Here is a 19,002-nt window from a genome sequence, read left to right as displayed (position 1 = left end):
TGGGAGTTAGGAGCCTAGTGCCTTTGAATATCTTCCTCAAAGTCAATGGAGAGAGAGAGACTTTCTTTTAGGTCAGGGAGAGTTCATTTAGGCTCTGTTTGTTTAAGGCATGGATTCTCAATTGTCTCTATACTGCAACCCCCTTTCCCATACTGGGACCTCACCCCCACCCCGCCATGACACCCCTCTTGTCTAGCTGAGATCTGCCAGGACCCCTTCCATTCAGTAGTGGGGGAAGGGCAGAGTGGTCACAACCTCCTGACACCTCTTGGGAGTTGTGACAGCTCTCTTGAGACCCTCTGTTCTCAGGCACTTATCACAGCAGTGTCTAAGTGCCAAAGCCCATGAGATCAGTTTGCTGAATGTATTAAATACAAGTTAAATGACCATGAAACATGCAGCTTTGTACAAAGCACACAGGGCTCTGCCCCTTCTCTCTACTGCCCGGCCCATTCATGTGGCAGCCAGCTAAACTGAGTCGGCATGCCCTGGGAAGTAATCTGCCTTCCGTGTAAGGCTAGTGCAGATTTCTCTCCCCTTGGAGCAAGGCAGAACCAGGAACCAGGGAGGTACTGTGGCAGTCTACTCGCCGCGGTCCTCACAGCGAGGGGTGTCAACCTAAGATACGCAACTTCAGCTACGTTAATAGCGTAGCTGAAGTTGCATATTTTAGGTCGACTTACCTGGCTGTGAGGACGGCGGCGAGTCGACTGCTGCCGTGCCGCCGTCGACTCCGTTTCCGCCTCTTGCCGTGGTGGATTTCCAGAGTCGACGGCAGAGCAATCAGGGATCAATTTTATCGCATCTTCACTAGACGTGATAAGTCGATCCCCAATAGATTGATTGCTACCCGCCAGATCTGGCTGGTAGCGAAGACGTGCCCTTTGAGTCACAGTCTGGTTCCTTGTCTGCTCCTGAGAGAAAGGAACTATTCACTGCCCCTTGCTCAGGACCTAGGGCAAGGTCACAACTGAGCCTACCTCGTCCTCCTGTGGTTTTGTGAATAGTATTTCCAAATGTCCTTTGCTTTTAATAAAATGAAAAAGCAATTAAAAATGCCCAACATTGAAATGAAACATTTCATCTTACCAGAAATTAATATTTTTTCGTCTTTTGTATCACTGAGGAAACCCCCCCCCTTTTTTTTAAATTTTTTTTGGGGAAAAACCTCAATCATTTGCACAGCTCTCGTTAGCGCTATCCCAGTACATAACAGTGCTTTCTGTCTTGAAGTTAAAAGCTATGAGATGACCCCTCCGCAGTGTCCAAATCAGGGCAGCAAAGGAAGGGTTTATAGCTGGTGCATGTTGTAGTGGAAATAGGTATACATAGGGAGTTGTGTGTGCACTGAAGGGGGAGAGGTCTTATTTATCCCACTAATGTACTGAGTTAAATTCTAGGGACAAATTGCTTTGCAAAACATGCCTGTGCCTGCGTAACCTGTATGCTTTTCCTCTTGTTTTGGAAACAATCCAAAATTCAGCAAAAGCCCAATACATTCATGATGGTCAAAGAGATAAACTTCAAAGTGGTCATTATTTGTTGAACACAAAGTCAGCTCCCTAAACAGAAAAAAAAAAAAAAATTACCACAGTCATTTTTGTTGGCTCAGAAGGCAAAGGGTCTGACTCAATGTTACCATTTACTTCTGGGCCAGGTTCAAGTATCTTTACTCACATGATGTAACAACTTACTGCAGGAGTACAGCCATGTAAATCAAAGGTGCTGCACTGCGCAAGCAAGGCTATCGGAGCCTGGCCCTTAGGGCAAAGTTCTGCTATTTGAAAAGAACATTATGCAACAAAATCAGAGTGATTCCTATTTGAAAGCGAGGTAACAATTTGCATCATATTGTAACCCACACACCTCCTGGATGTGGTGTTCCGTCCCAGCTAGTGGCATCGAGACCACAGAGAGAGAGAAAGCAATTAATGAGTCTTCCCTACAGCCTTAGCTAACAGGCATATGGCTTTTAGCTCATGCACTAAATTCCAGAGACCCAGGTTCAAACCTGCCGATGACCAGGTCTGTCAGCATTTATTATTATTATTATTTTTAATTGTTTTACTGGTAAGTGTTTTAATCCATCTGGCTCTGGGCAGGATTTTCCTTACCTCACATGGCCAGTGTTTAATCCATCCATGGTTTTCTGCACAGGGATTTTTTTTTGGTCTACCATACTGTAAAATCATTCCTGTGGTCAAAGCCACTAGTGACATCCTACGTGTTTCTTTACAGCATAAAAGCAGATTCTGCCACCCTTACTTACAATGGGCAGTACCTTGCTTTGCACATAATCCCATTAAGATCAGTAAAACAGGATGAATACTTATTCACCATGACTAAGGCTGGCAGAATCAGCTGCTATTGATGGTATGTGATTGGTCACCTTAGTCACAAGGTACTACTTCTGCTACCTGACTGGTTGACTCCCAAACCCACAAACAGCTTTCAGATCCCAACTTCCAAGAGAGAGAGACATGAGTACTTGAGAACAGACACATGGGTGTCACAGAAGAGGAATGGTCCAGTGGTTAGGATGCTAGCCTAGGACACAGGAAGTCTGGACTCTGTTCTCTGCCAGAGATTTCCTGTGTGATCTTGAAAAAGTCACTTAATCTCTCTTTCTGTGCCTCAGTTCCTTTCCCCTTCTGGAAAATACAGCAGTGTTGTGAGGACATTAAAGATTGTGAACTGCTCTGATGTTACACTAATGGAAGCCATATCAGTTCCTGAAGAAGATTTGCATGCACATTTGCAGCACTTCTCTTTCCACAAACATTCTGGCGAATAACAGTTCTTACAGGCATAATCTCATCACCAATCCACTGCTTATTGAAGTTAAGGGAAATACTCCCTTTTACTTTAATGGAGACTAGATTTGGACTGTAGTAAATAAGGACAGGGAAACAGGCTTCCTTTCATCCCCCAAATGGACTGCCATGGTCTGGTACTCACCTCTGGGGTAGGGATGGTGGATACATCGAATCTGGCTCAGGATAGGTTTGTAACCACTTGCTTATAACGGTGGAGCTGGAGTCACAGCTCAGTTTAAGAATGAGCCTCTGACTCCATGAGGATTTGGCTCACCCTGCAGGGGAGGATGGGTTGGGGGGCTCACTGGGAAGCCTTCTGGGGGGTGGACGTAGAGCTGGGTAGCAAACAGTGGTGGGGCTGGGTCCTAAATGATGCTTGAGGAACACATGCACTCAGCCAGCCCGCTGCCTGGTTCATCAGCTCAGCTGGTTGATGACTCCTTCAGGGCACCATTCTAGTGTTCCATCTGGCCCTGACGTTTTGTCCCACAACTTACAAAGCATGGGACAAAACACTAGAGCTAGATATTCAAGAGAGCTCAGCATCCCACTTGCACTCCATGTCTTGAGGTCTTCTGAAAATGTGCCCATTTATTTTGCTGCCTAAATGGGAGCGAACTCTTGGAAAATCTGGTCCCAGTTGTGCGTGCTGAGCACTTCTAAAAACGTGGCTCGACGCCTGTTGCTAAAAACCGAAAGATTCCTAGTTTAAAGGGATACATGGTCACCCTGCCCATGCACCCCATCCTTTGGTGTGGACCAGAATGGTTATCCATGTCAGCTGATTGCACTTCTCAGGGTCACAGACTTGACTCTGAAAACTGATTGAAAGAATATAAATCAGGAATAAACATAAGACAAAAACAGATCTACCCAATCGTGGTTTGAATTTAAAGCAGTCAAACACATCAAAGCAGTTACCATAGAAATGATTCAACTCTGGTGGTAACATTCTAGCAGATAAAACACCAATTCCTATCAATAGGAGGGGTGCAGTGCACTTCTGGAAACAAGTGGGAATTGTACTAAAACAAGAGCTCAGTTTCAAAGCACAGAATTACACAACAGCACCTATGGACAGTCCCTCAGTCACAGACATGACCTTGAGGGCTCTTTGTATACAATAAATACAGTGCACCCCCAAAGCACATTGAGATTCCCTTAAACTTGGTGTCACAGTTGCAGGGCTAGCTGCACCTCTAGCCCCTTTCGGGTTGCTCTGAGAACATCCCCTCAGGTGTCAGGCCTCATGCCCTTTCCTCCCCTGGGGTGAAATTCTGCAATATTCCCATTCCTAGACTGGGCTCTGGGCTTCAGTACCCTGTGTATCAACCATGCTTACCAAGTAGGTTTGAATAGGATCAGCCTCTGCAGGTCTTCCCTTCAGGAGTCTGACCAGTGCCGTATACAGTGGCTAAGCCACCTTCTTAAAACCAAAGTCTCATTTGTTTAACTGTAGGAATGAAGCTTTGAGAAAATAGATTTTAAAACTATCATCTACACTAATGCTGGTGTTACCTAATGGCTTTACCACCCCCTGCCAGTAACCTAGGCAGGCCTAATTCCTCTGACACCTCCAGCAGGTGCCTGGGTTGCAGTCTGGTTCCCCCAAACAATTTTCCCCTCTCTTGAAGCAATGTTTCTTTTTAAACATGCCAAAGATCTTTTGATATCCTGTGTTTATGGCTATAATAGGACATGCCTGCCCTGCCATTCATCCTTCTGACAAAGTGTGGCTCTGCAGTGTCCCTTCCTACCCCCGATTAGGGACTCTATAACAGGGTGGCTTGGCCTGTGGGCTAGAAAGCCTGGGGCCAAGCCAGCCCTGATTACAAGATGAATGACCCAGAGAGAAATCAGGTTGTTAAAATATAAAAGGCAGCAGGAAGCTGCAAGGGAAGAGTGTGACTGAGAGAAGTATTTGAGACTACCAGAGGTAGGAAGCCTGCCAGTAAGCTACGGAAGCCTAAGAGGAGATTGTGTGGCTCTGGAATGGATGATTGTTCTGGACTTTGTTCTGTTTTTGACAAGCTTTGTTGCCAACTTGGTGGAGAGTGAATTAAAGAATTTGGGGCTGAGAAAGTGACTAGCAACTTTGTGAATTCTTAAAGGCCCTGATGAAGGGGAAGTAGAGGCAGGTGGTGGCCAGGGCACTACAGACTCCATATAAGAATTACAACAGGCTTACCTGTGTTTGTGCCCAAGCCAGCCTTATTTATTAATACAATCTCACATATTCATTCCCCCCCCAAAACAGAAAAGTTTACCCTATTCTAAACTTATGTTCAGCAAAAATAGCTCTCTCGCCTTAAAATTCTTCCAGTTCACCCATTCCTGAGCGCTTCTTCCTTGAACTGTTTTAAGCCATATTGGTCAATGCTTAAATATCCCACTTCCCCCACCAACTTTGTGGCCAGGTGAGCTCTCTCCAGACTCTCCTTTTGGAGACAAATGTCTTGTCTCAGCATATTATGTTCCATGCCACCTTTCCCCAGATGCCTGCTGACTGCTCCCTCTCCCTGGAACAAGCTCTTCTCTAAATGAGGGACCTGTGGTCTGGATGAAATTATGGTAAAGTGGGTGCCCAACTGGTTGAAAAACCATAATCAAAGAGTAATTATTAATGGTTTGCTGTCAAACTGGGAGGACATACCTAGTTGGGTCCTACAGTGATCTGTCCTCGGTCCAGTACTTGTCAATATTTTCATTAAAGACTTGGATAATGGAGTGGAGAGTATACTCATACAATTTGTGGATGACATCAACTGGGAGGGTTTGCAAGCACTTCAGAGGACAGAATTAGTCTCCAAAGTAACCTGGATAAACTGGAGAATTGGAGAAATCAACAAGATGAAATTCAGTAAAGACAAGTGTAAATTATTGCACTTGCGTGGGGGGGGGAAATCAAATGCACAAACTACAAAGTGGGAAATAACTGTCTAGCTAGTTGTACTGCAGAAAAGGATCTGGGGGTTATAATGGATCACACATGGAACATGAGCCAACAATGTGAAGTAGTTGCAAAATAGGTTAATATTCTGGTGTATATCAACAGGTATGTCATGGGTAGACCACAGGAGGTAGTTCTTCTGCTCCACACAACACTGGTGAGGCCTCAGCTGGACTACTGTGTCCAGCTCTGGGCACCACAGTTTACGAAATGTGAACAAATTGGCGAGAATCCAGAGGAAAGCAACAGAAACGATAAAAGGTTGAGAAAACCTGACCTATGAGGAAAGGTTTCCACGTGTCCAGTTTTATTTGTCTTGAGCAGGGATCTGATAACAGTCTTCCTACATGCTATAGGCTGTTATAAAGAGGATGGTGATCAGTTCTCCATGTCCAATGAAAGCAGGCCAAGAAATAATTTGCTTAATCTGCAGCAAGGAAGATTTAGGTCAGCTATTAAGAAAAACTGTAGAAGAACAGATAAGTACTGGAACAAGGGAGGTTATCAAGGGAGGTTGTGCAATCCCCACCATTGGAGGTTAAGAACAGGTTAGAAGGAACACCTGTCAGGAATGGGGTCTAGGTTTATTTCATCCTGTCTCAGTGCAGGAGAAAGGGACTAGATGATCTCTCCAGGCCCCTTCTAGCCCTACAATTCTATGACTTCTTATGATTAAAAAACACATTTCTTAATATTATACATCCTGCCACCTGTCCCCAGATGCTTCTCAGGACTCGCCTGGAGACAAGCTTCTCAAGCTCAGGAATCTGGCTACCTCTTGCCAGGTTCACGCTCTTCCTTTTCTCCCCAATCAGTCTCTTTAATGTTATGCCTGAAGGGGTCAGCAGGCAGCCCTTTCCTTGCTGGTGTCTTTCCCTTTATAAGGTCCAGGTGAAACAAAATTTAAGGCCAGAAGGGACCACCACATCATCTAGCCTGACCTTCTGTATATCACAGCCACCAGCACCCATGCACTAATCGCAACAACCAAAATTAGACCAAAGTATTACAGCCCCCAGGTGCCTTCCCTTAAGCCCAGCAGGTAATCAGAGATGCACTGAACCCTGCTCCCTCTCAAAGGGGCTAATCAGCTTGTGACAGTTGGCCTTTTCCTGTCCTGGTCCAAACTGGTTTTGTAGGTTGGCTGAAGAGGAGACAAAAATCACCAGAGCTAATAGATAAGGGTCAATGTCAAAGCTATCACTTTCCACAAACTCTTGGGAGTTATCCTTTTCTTTCCTGTTTGTTCCCCTCCTCCCCTCCCTCCCCCCCCCCCACACACACTCTCTCTCCTGTTGATTTAACCCACTATAGCCACACAGAAAACATGCTAACAGCCAGGCCAACACACAGTAGTCGTCAAATTATTACAGAGCCGCTCCAAATGCGTCACACTGGTCCTCGAACCACAATATGAAGAACTCTGTGGGGGGCTGGGCTTGGCTTTAGTAGGCAACAGACTCATAGAATGCAGACTCTGTTCGACGGAACAATTTCATTTGAACCATATTTTGTAGCCTTTGTGTTGGCTTCCCCCCGCCCTATTTCATGCACAAATGTGGCATAGTTTTGAACAGATTAATGAGGCTTAAACATGCCCATAGACAACCAGAAATCCATAGATTTCTTCTATGTGCAGTCTCCATTGAGAAGGGCCCAGGGACCACCACCAGGCCAGACATGGTGCCTGCAGACAGGCTCCCCAGTAAGAAAATATGTCCCCTGTACACCCTCAATTGAGTCAAACAGATGTGACCAACAGAGCCATTTCTAACCTGAATACCAAAGCCATTTTCATCCCTCTGTTTCATCCGGTGAAAGGGGTGAAAAGAATGGAGTTCAGCCAAAGGAGCAGGTTTTCCAATTGAAAGTGGGGGCTGGGTAGGCTGAGTGTAAATGTCATCATGTCCCCCATCTCGGACATTGTCAAATCCCCTCTGTCCAGACTGTGTCTCTCTGGTATTCAATGGTCATGGCCTTGGTGGGAAGGGGAGAGGGGTCAGAGGGAAGAGTGCAGATTATAGCATCACCCCCTTCCAGACTCAAGTCTTTCCTCATATAAGATCATGCTGATCATTCTCTTGTTACCATTCTTACCACAGGACGGGGATATGGAAGGGATCAACAGGAGCATGGCAAAGTGTGCTGAGATGGGCACCTGGGAGCAGTGCAGAGTCACTGTATCTCTGTGAGAATGTCCACACATGGAGTTAACCGTATGTGTAAACAACCCCTCAGACGTGCATGTCCCTAAGAAGTGGAAATACCGTCAAAGGGCCATACTGCTAACCACAGACTGACACTAGCTCTGTAGCTATGTACGCCCCTTTCACTTAATGAATTGAAGATGTCTTGGGACATGTTTTGTTTCCATTTGTACTATGCCACTACAGTACCCTTTCATTTACCAGTCAATTCAATTTTCTAATAGAAAATATGTAGTCTGCAGTTCATTACAGTAATCTGCCTAAACAATTACTTGAATAATATGAAACAATTGTTTCAAGTTCTAAAAACCAAAGAAACCAGTGGATTTGCTTGGGATTATGTCCACAGCCCTTGTGTCACAACTAAGGCTGTCAAAGGTGTCACGAATTCCATGGGCTTTTTTAAACATTGTCCATGACATTTGGGGAAATGTGTGTGGATGACGTTTTAACAGCAATGCAGCTCCTTTCTTCTCACAGGATCCCAAAGTGCTTTTACATATCCTGGGCCCAATTCTCAACTGCCTCACATCTTGTGTAGCTCTAAACACCTGTGCAAAGTGGATGTAAAATGCTGCCATTCTGATCCGATAACATTTTACACAGAGTCTGCACTCAGTGACTACACAGGGTGCAAGGAAGTGAAGAATCAGGCCCTATTATAATCTCTATACATTCATAGATATGAAATATAGGGAGACATCCACAGGCACGTCAAATGCAACCACTTCTAGGGTACATATTTTGTTTGCTAAATCGTTTTCTAAGAATGGGGGGGGGGGGAGCAGATTTTTTTTTAACCCTTGCACAAGTTAAAAAATGATTGAAGAGTTGGTTTTGAGGGTCTTTTTTTTTTAAAAAAGTCATCTCTCAGCTGAAACTAAACAAGGAAAATTTGAGCCCAGAAAAGAAACAGCCCCCAGCCCTTAAGTCAGGATCATGTGAAAACAGGGGGTAGCATTGAAAGTCCTGACATTTTAAAGACAGAGAAAAGCAAAATATTTACCTCAAATATGCGCAGAACTTTAGCCAACGCCCCAACCTTTTCTTTCAGCGAGAAAATCAAAGAGATCATATCATTTTTATATGAGTTTTCTTCAATGTACATAGTCTCCTGAAAGATAAACAAACTCTTTTAAATTCAATTATACAGGTAGAGCCCTATTCTGCTCTGCAGTAAGTCCTCTTTGCCCTCCTCCAGCGACTCAAAGTGGACTTACTGCTGCCTTAAATAGACATCTGAGCATTACCCCAGCATAGGGGGTGTGCCATGGCAGAGCCAAAGTGTACTCTTCCCATCCCGGGTTAGCATAGGGAGCTGCTTCTGCTCGTGTAAATTAGAACAGCATTGTGGCTACTCTGATATATGCTGAGGATGAGCCACCCCTTCAAGGAAGTACCACGATTGGTGTCATTAAGTCCCCAACAATGTCCCACTTCACCTTTCAGACACACCAAGCTCACTTCATGCACACTTGAGGATTTAACGTTCTTTTTCTTATATATTGTGAAAAGACTTTCTTTTAGATTTTCCTTTCATTAAATCATCCCCTTTGGATTCAGCAGAACTACATACACACATATACATGCAGAGCATAGAGCCATCACAAGGACTAGGCACCACTTATACCCTCAAAATAGCACTTCAGAGATGACTTTCACCCAGGGTGGGTACCAAAATTAAAGACATGGTGCAGCAAATGTAAAAAGTCAATGAAAGGCTGAATGAATAGTGACAGATGGTAAGATGTGCTTTCATTTATATTCATTCATAACATATTAAGTTTTCTTCCTCAAACAATTAAGCACAATTTCTGCTATGCACTAGCTAAGGTGTGCCTTGCCCCCATTACCATGGGGAGATTGCACCTCACAATCTTTAATGTATTTGTCCTCACAAAATGCCTCTGAAGTAGGAAAGTAATATTATCCTGATTTTACAGGGGTGAAATTGAAGCACAGAGGCCCAGACCCTCAAAGGTATTTAAATCAAATAGGAGTTCAGCACTTAACTTAGTGAGATTTTTGAAAGCACCTAACCAAGTGCCTATCTGTATCTTTAGGTGCCTAAATGCCTTTGGAAAAATCTGACACTAAGTGACATGCTCAAGGGCACACACAAGAAGCCTGTGACTGAGCAGGGAAATAAACCCAGGAGTCTCAGACTAGCACCTGATTCACTAGACCATCCCTTCCATTTCTCTCTCTAAGATATTCTTCAGAGCTGTATTTTCGGGGTCATCTCCAGAGATCTTTCCTCATGCAGAGCTTCTACTAAAAATCAATGAGAGTTCGGTGTAAGAGAAAAACAATGCCAGGATAGAGGCCTTGCTAATAGCAAAGACAGAGTCTGCAGCCTTTGGTTCAGCAAGGGAATCTGGCTTTCCTTGGGCCTCCAACACTGCCCCTGAAGTCAAAAGGGAAGGCCTCATGAGGTACAATATTTTCTGGTGCAGTGATACACAGAACAATGTTCATTTTAAAAATAAAATATTGTTACTTCTCCAGACCAGCTTTTGTACTTGTGTTAGACTGTGCACTGATCACCAGAGGCTGAGGGAACATTTTCTGCCGCTCCCTTTGGAATGCTCAAATGGCACAAAGAGGATTCTCCCAGTATGGGGAGTCTCCAGAGGGCGAAGGGGTGGTATAGATTGTAAGCTATTTGGAGCAGGGACTGTCTTTTTGTTCTGTGTTTGTATGGTGCCCAGCACAGTGGGGTCCTGGTCCAGGACTGGGGCTGCTAGGTGCTACAGTAATACAAATAATATAGCACCTTTCAGATGAGGCTTTCAAAACACCTTACAATCATTAACTAACTTTAGATTACAACACTATTCCATGGTAAGTAAAGGATATAGAGAGGTCACTTCACCACAGCATTAGGGGGTAAACCAGCAGCTGTTTCATAGCAAACAAACAACATTAGGTAATAGTTTAGGATGGGATGTGAAAAATACCAGTACCAGGGCAAACTGTTCCAGCTTTAACTCATCCCCCCAGTTGCGCAAATGAGCATGGGATCAAAGCGCAAATAAGCATGTGATTGAGGGGTCTGGGTCTGGATGGTTTGGGGAGGTGTGGGTAAAAACCATGTGTAGAGAGACAGGCTAAAAGACTACAGCGTAAAGGAAAGATTGCCATCTATTGAATCATCAACACCACTTCCCACAACATGTGTGTTTTCTGGAGCCTTCTCATACAAATACTGACCCCTTCCAACTCTACTTAGCTTGTGAAGCCTGAGGGAAACAGCAGTAGTAGACAGTATGGCAGCAGACTAATGAAAGCCATTCACACAAGAAGCACTTGTGTAAGAAAAATGTCAATATTCTGCGCGATTTAATGAGGAAAAATTTTAACAATGAGAAAACAATTCTAAAATATTAGCACCAGATGAGTTTGATGTTCTGTATGCAAGTCAGCTTTTCTTGGGAAAAAACAAATCCATTACACAAACATCAGGCAAGTGGAGAGGGCATTTAACTTTAAAAGGCTGTGTTCTAAAACATTTTCAAATCCAGGCAACAGTGCAATTAAAATAATATTTAGAACCCTGTACAGATCTCCGTAATAGGCTCAGATTAATATGTCTAAGGAAGGAGGACAGGAAGGAAGGAACAAAGGAGGAAGTTGTGAGTTGGCATGGTATAGAATCAGAGGTGCAAAACCTGCACAGTAGCTATAAAAACTGATTGTTTTAGATCATGTGACTTCAACCGTGTACTCAAACCCTAATAAATTCCCTTTGGCCCTTAACTTTAATGTGTTGAATCAAGTCTTTTAAAAAAAAAAAAAAAAAAAACTAGGAACCGAGGCTTTTCTACTCTTGGAAATTGGTAAAATTGTTTTGCAGTGTGCAGGTCTTTATACCTCAGACATGTTGCAATAGACCAGGGGTTCCCAAACTGTGGTTTATGTAACACTGGTGGTATATGAACTTGTGGGAAGGAGTATACTGTGGCCAGGGTAGGCTGTGCCTTTTAGGGGTAGTGAAGACTGGACAGGCTCCTTTAAGGAAACAGGTATTCAAGGGAGCAGTAGATTAGCCAGAGGAGTCTCAGTCATCAGGTAGCTACTGTCTTAACTTAATCGAACCCAGCTGTTAAGTGACTCCAAGAGAGAGAAGGGAGATAGCCTGCAGAAGAGAATTACAAGGGAGCTATTGTGTCAAAATTAACTACATTGGCTAACCCAGCAGAATTAGCTACCTTGATGTTCCGGAGCACGTCACTGCTCCAGCAGTTTGAGCATCGCAGTGACATCTTCTGAATCCCTTGTGCTCATTTTGCCCTTAACTGCCCTCAGAATTTGCTACTTGTTGAAAACTAGGGTACCGGGGTGGAAGCGGGAGGGAGGGAAAGGAGGCAAATTGGATGGAGGAAGGATGGGCAGAATTTGTGCAGCAGCCAAACAAACAGAGGAGGGTAAAGGGGATGGAAGGAGTGGAGGAAGAGGAGCAGATAGGCAACACTGGGGACAGGATGAATAAGCCAAGGTTTAAGCAGGAGGAGTTGTGTTGCCAGACAGTGGCAGGCAAGGGGAAAACTCTGGGAGAGTGAGGGGTTAAAGGTTGCTGGAAATAGGGTGAGCCACCTGCAGTGGTTGCCAAAGTAGGATGTGGAGGGCAGAGGGGCTTGTGTTCCTCTCTGGATGGTCATATCAGCTAGGGTGACCAGATGTCCCAATTTTATAGGGACAGTCCCGATATTCGGGGCTTTTTCTTATATAGTCTCCTATTACACCCCACCACCTGTCCCGATTTTTCAGACTTGCTATCTGGTCAACCTAATATCAGCATCCCCTCCTCATGATGTTAAAGGCATGGTGTTAAAGGCATAGTGTAGCCTAGAGCCCAGACCCTTGAGGATTTGAGCTCTAGGAGACTTGATTCAGTGGAATAGTTTACTTACACACTCACACCCCACAAACATTCATCATTTTCATATATTTTTTTAATGTTTCAAAGAATTCCTTGTCAGTTTTCATAAGTGCAACATGTCTGTAAATAGCTTTATAGCATTTCTCAAATTTGTCTTCTCTTTATTCTGATTGCCTGAATTGGACTTCTCTCAAATTATCACATCTCACAGTGTTAGCATAGCACTTTGTTATTGTAATTTTCAATTTTTATTTCTAAAGTTTTAATTTTTCCCTGTATGATAAATTCACTCTGTCTTCAAAAGCAAGAGAGTCTGTGGCACCTTTAAGGCTAACAGATGTATTGGAGCATAAGCTTTCGTGGGTAAATGCCCACTTCGTCATGCATCTGATGAAGTGGGCATTCACCCACGAAAGCTTATGCTCCAATACATCTGTTAGTCTTAAAGGTGCCACAGACTCGCTGTTGCTTTTTACAGATCCAGACTAATACGGCTACCTCTCTGATACTCTGTCTTCAGTTTCCTTTGATTTTTCCAATGAGAAGTTCCTTTCTCAGCTGTTATTTTGGTCTATATTTTTTTAATTTCATCACTTATGCATAGATCTTACTTTCCACATATTCACTAAGGACACTTCTCTATCTTATTTGAAACCCTTCTTATGCACTAGAAAGTTCTAATATGATCCATTTAAGTGGTGGTTTTCATTCTGGAAAGTTTACTTTTTGTTCTGCTAAAAATCAATAAAGTTTTTTTTAAACATTAAATATTTTGTTATTTCTTGGACAACCCTTCATTTAAGAAAAGGGGCAAGGCTTTGAAATCTTTACCAGTCATCTCAGTAATGAAACCAACATATGAGGTTGGATAGTTAATGTGTGTTATGAATTTTAGATCCTTCCTCTATAAAGAAACTGGAAGTTTGGACAACAAAAGTTCCTCTACACAAGAGACAGCAGGATGGGCATAACTGTGGGGCACTCATCCTCAAAGTATGCAATGCCAAATGTTGACTGTTAGTTCTTCATTATGTATAAGTTATAAACTATTAGTTTGCATAAGTGTATCTGGAAGATGGAGATAGTTGAAACCACAGAAGACACCCTAACAAAAGTATGGAAGAAAAACAGTGAGTTATGTAATGAAATAATCAGATAATTACTTTGTTAGCCATACCTACTGAAGCCAGATTTTGTAAAGGTAAATATTTCACTTTTGAAGAAATTGCACACTTAAAAATACAAATGATACTCTATGTATAGAAGTTGTATTTTAGTGTTCATATGTGAGAAGACTCAAAAAATGCTGTTGTAGAAGGTACTGGTGAGACCTCATCTGGAATAATATATACAATTCTAGTCAACCAAGTTCAAGTGAGATGAATTCAGACTGGAATAGGTGCAGAGAAGGGCAAAGTGCAGATGTTGGCCTGTGATCTGATCTGCTGAGATAATCACAATGAATTGCGGGGTCTGCAAGTCTACACATCCAGCCTAGAGAAAGAGGAAGAGGTCTCCACCCATAGAGAGGTAATAGCGAGAGGCCTAAAACGAAAAAGGATGCCTTTAAGGAGATTGAGAGGGGTCAGAAGTGCAGTTAGCCCCAAACTATGAACTTATGTTCCCTTGTTTAAAGAAAAGTATGCTTGTTTATAATTAATGCTGACATATGAAGTAATATACTTGTGTATATATTCCATATCTTATATTTTTAAAAATCCTGTTACATATATCCATATTTCAGATACCCCATGAACTACCCATGGCACAAAATGGGTGCATGGGGGTGCAGCTAAAGTTAAGTGTAGGGGGGAGAGAGAGAGAGAGAGAAGAGTAGCTCAATCTGACAGAGGAGGTCCCCATCTGTTAGAAGGAGGTACCTATGGGAGAAAGCTTGGAGGTCACTAATACTGATGTGGAAGCAAAAACTGAGTGTAGTACCAGAAGCTGCTACGAATAGTAAATTCTGATGGGTAGCTGTTTCCAGGGCCTGGATTCTGGTGGGTTGGAAAAGCCTGCTTCAATCACAACTCAGCCCTGGAAGGTCAGCTGTGGACTCCCTTAACCTGGAGGAACAAGTTGCGAGTCTAGAGACCAGGCCAGGAGGAGACCTGTGGGAAAGGCCTCACTAGCGAGGCCAGAGACTGGCAGAGCTCCCTGGCTCAGGAAGAAGTGGTGGGGAACCAGAAAAGTGAAGCCTTGGAACAAGAGTAAATTGAAGCTGCTGGGTGCTCCACTTCTAGCCAAGGCTTCTCTCCTCCTTTCTGAGCCTTCCTACCCTTTTACATCTCTCACACACACACACACACACCCCTGCACCCCAGCCAGACCCCCCCGCCCATAGGCGCCGACTCCGTGGGTGCTCCGGGGATGGAGCACCCACGAGGAAAAATTGGTGCTCCCCATCCCAGCTCACCTCTGCCTCCGCTCTGCCTCCTCCCCTGGGCGCACTGCATGCCCACTTTCCCCCCCCCCCTCCCCGGCTCCCTGTGCTTGTGCTGCGAAACAGCTGATTTGCATGGCAAGCTCTGGGAGGGAGGGGAGAGGAGGGGAAATGCGGCGCACTTGGGGAGGAGGTGGGGCCAGGGTGGGGATTTGGGGAAGGAGTCCAATAGGGGCAGGGGCAGGGAAAGGGTGGAGTTGGGGTGGGGCCAGGGGGTGCGAGCACCCACCGGCGCTGGGGAAAGTTGGCGCCTATGCCCCTGCCCTCAGTCTAACCTCATTACAGCTGGGTGGGAAACTGTTTTCCTGTTTCATGGAACCTTTAGTGATTTCAAAAGTTTTCCCATTCTGCTCTCAGAAGAAAAGGAGACCTTTTGAAGTTTTGGTTTGTTTTTAAAATCAAAAAGAGAGGGAGACCCACCCAACCCAGAATGTTCCAGTCTTTTTAATCTCTCCTCATAGGGAAGCTGTTCCATACCCTTAATGATTTTTGTTGCCCTTCTGTGTACCTTTTCCAATTCTAATATATCTTTTTTTGATATGGGGAGACCAGATTTGTATATAGTTTTCAAGATGTGGGCATACCATGAATTTATAGAGTGGCAATATGATATTTTCTGTCTTATTATCGATCCCTTTCCTCATGGTTCCTAACATTCTGTTAGCTTTTTTTTGACTGCCACTGCACATTGAGTGGATGTTTTCAGAAAAACTATCCACAATGACTCCAAGATCTTTCTTGAGTGGTAACAGCTAATTTAGATCCCCATCATTTTGTATGTATGGTTGGGATTGTGTTTTCCAATGTTTATTGATTTTCATTTATCAACACTGATTTTCATCTGCCATTTTGTTGCCCACTTTGGCACATGCTTAACTCTATGCACATGAGTCCTCTAACTGAACTCAGTGGAACCATTCACATACATAAAGTTAAGCACATTCTTAAGTGTCTGAAAGATTGAAAACTAGAAAGCTTGTTCCTCATTCTAGGTGTAAGTGTGAAACAATTATGTTCCATATTGCTCTCTCACCACTGGGTCCTATTAGGAAAGATGCTCCTAAAAATATATTAATGTGTGTATTAATGTAAGTATGAGCACTTCGTTTTCTTATACTTTGCACAGTTTATTCATGTTGAAGAGTATTTCCTATCTTTTGAATTCTCAGATAGCTAAGCACAGCAACTTTGTTTTCCTTTAATTAATATGAATAATAGTTGAATTATATTAAACCTGTCACAAATGACTGTCTATATGCCTCATGGGCTTATGAGATCAAGTCCTTAAGAGCATGCCACAAATCCACTGGATGGTCCTGAGGAGAAGATTTTGCATTTGGAGCCTTAAATTATTGTTACCTGTGTAAAAAACACACACACCACAACACCCCCCCTCCCCAGGTAACCAGTCCTAATTAATTTGCATCTGTGGAGACTAAGGACAATCCAAAAGAGCTCTAGAATAAATTAAGTTCAGCAATTTTCTCCCCATTCTGTCCTTTTAAGACAGTAAAATAAAAACAAGATGGTTGGCTTAAATACTATTTTGGACCAAGCCACCACCCCTAATGCAGACAGCATGTTGTTGTTTGGACCCACGTATTTTGCAAGAAAGTGTAATACCAATAGGTTGAATGCTTTGCGGAGGCAGGAATTTACCCAGGTACACATGATGTTCCAAAATTTGGAGATCCACAATGCACATCTCGGAGGAAAAATATGACTCATTTTGAAATCTGCCATTCATTATCAGACATTTTAGAGTTCATTAAATTAAGAAAGAAGAATAAAATCCCAGCCCTATGGAACACAATTGAAGTTTTGCCTTTGACTTCACTGGGGCCAGGATTTCACCCAACGTTACTAAACTCCAGAGTTGGAATATTCATAAATGGAAATATATTCCTACTTCAAAACATGACACAAGTTCAATTTTTCCAAACATACCTAAGTGACTTAGGAGTCTAAGTTTCATTTTCAGAAGTGACTCAGGCACTCATGAGCCTAAATCCCATTGACTTTCAAGGAGACTTAGGTTTGTCAACACTGCAACTAAACACCCGCAGCTGGCCTGACTCAGATGACTTGGGCTCGTGGGGCTGTAAATGTGCAGTGCAGATATTTGAATTCAGGCTGCAGCATGAGCTCTAAGACCCCACAAAGGGAGAGGTTCCCAGAGCCTAGACTCCAGCCAGAGCCCAAATGTTTACATTGCAATTTTACAGCCCTGCCAGCCCAAGTCAGTTGGCACAGGCTGGCCAGCAGGGCCGGCTCTGGCTTTTTGGCCACCCCAAGCAAAAAAAAACCAAACCTGCGGCGCGGCTGGAGCACAGGTGCAGGGGGACCGGCGCGGGGGGGAGGGAGGGTGGGAAGCAGGTGGGAGAGAGAGAGAGAGAGAGAGAGAAGGGGGCAGCCAGGGCTACAGCAGGGGCGCTGCCATGCGGCCCCTCCCGCTGCGCCGCCTCCTGCCGCCTGCCGCAAGGGCTCCGCTCCGGTTGGTGAGGAGGGAAGGAAGAGGACTGCCCTGCAGGGCGCTCTGGTTCTCCGCGCCGCCACCCCCTACAGGGTGGCCAGAGCGGAACAAGAACAACAAAAAAAGTGGCCGTGCCGCCCTAGGATTGGGCAGAATGCCGCCTCCAACAATCTGCCGCCCCAAGCACAAGCTTTCTCAGCTGGTACCTGGAGCCGGCCCTGCTAGCCAGGAGTGTTTAATTGCAGTGTAGACACACACTTCTGCTCCTCAAGCACTTTTGAAAAAAAAATGGGAGTTAGACTTTTAAGTCACTTGAGTACTATTGAAAATTGTACCCTGCCTTGATCTTCTGTGAATTTCCGTTTTTAAATTGCTGCACCTTTTCATTTTCTTTGCAGTTCCACTCTGATCTTGATACAGTTGCACTAGGGCAAATGAGTACAGAATTTGGCCCAAATAATGTACCTATATCACTGATCATGGACTACTTCTCTCACTTGTCCCTACAGTAAAAATATTGCCCACAGCTTAATGGCATGTGCTTCAGCCGATTGTCATCTACTTTTGGAAGCAACGGATTCAAAATAGCTGCAACAATCAGAGCTTTACAAAAAGTAGCAAGAGACAATAAAAACCCAGAATTTAATAAAATAATCCCTCAAAACCAGTAAAGAAATTGGCTATCATAATAGGCCCTGTCTTCTTCTAACACATGTTTTTAGATCTCCAGTTTCTTTCTGGTCACTTCTTTTCTTATTCTATTTGCCATATATACATAAATACATTGGCGGTGGTCTTATGATGTTGCTATAATGGCTCTCCTTCATCTCTGTTTTACTGTTTGATTTTTGTTACTACTGCACACATATAAATATAATTTACAGCAGAAAAGGGCATTCACTGTCCAAAAGAGAGCAGACTGGGCACCACAACTACTGATACAGTAGCCTTGTTTCCTCACATACCATAAGTGAATAATAATATGCCATGTCTCACAAACACAGTACAAAATCAGAGGAGCAAAAGCCATCCATCCTCCCCAAAGAGCAGCATCATTTCACCTGCCAGACGAGATACACCTGCCTATACCACACTACTTACCTGAAAAGGATCTCCATTCATTTTGCAAACCTCTGTGTCCAGGCTTTAAAGCTAGTAATACTCAGGCTGCAATGCACTCTTCTCTCTGTAGAGAAAGCCTTCTGACCTTACTAGGTTTTACAGATCTGTG

General features: G+C 43.8%; 1 protein-coding gene across 1 annotated transcript in view; it reads right to left on the bottom strand.

Annotated features, from left to right (window-relative positions):
- Positions 1 to 19,002, bottom strand: part of PAH (phenylalanine hydroxylase) — a 57,213-nt gene extending 38,211 nt beyond the window's left edge. The window contains exons 1-2 of the mRNA XM_034778710.1: positions 18,873 to 19,002; positions 8,980 to 9,087 (exon numbers count right to left, since the gene is read on the bottom strand). Coding sequence (XP_034634601.1) covers positions 8,980 to 9,087; positions 18,873 to 18,893 — 129 coding nt within the window. The 5' untranslated portion in view covers positions 18,894 to 19,002. The remainder of the gene's footprint in view (positions 1 to 8,979; positions 9,088 to 18,872) is intronic.

This window comes from Trachemys scripta, chromosome 1 (genome assembly GCF_013100865.1).
Source record: "Trachemys scripta elegans isolate TJP31775 chromosome 1, CAS_Tse_1.0, whole genome shotgun sequence".
Taxonomy (NCBI): domain Eukaryota; kingdom Metazoa; phylum Chordata; order Testudines; family Emydidae; genus Trachemys; species Trachemys scripta.
The sequence above is the reverse complement of the archived record's forward strand: the minus strand, read 5'-3'. Positions and strand labels throughout refer to the sequence as shown.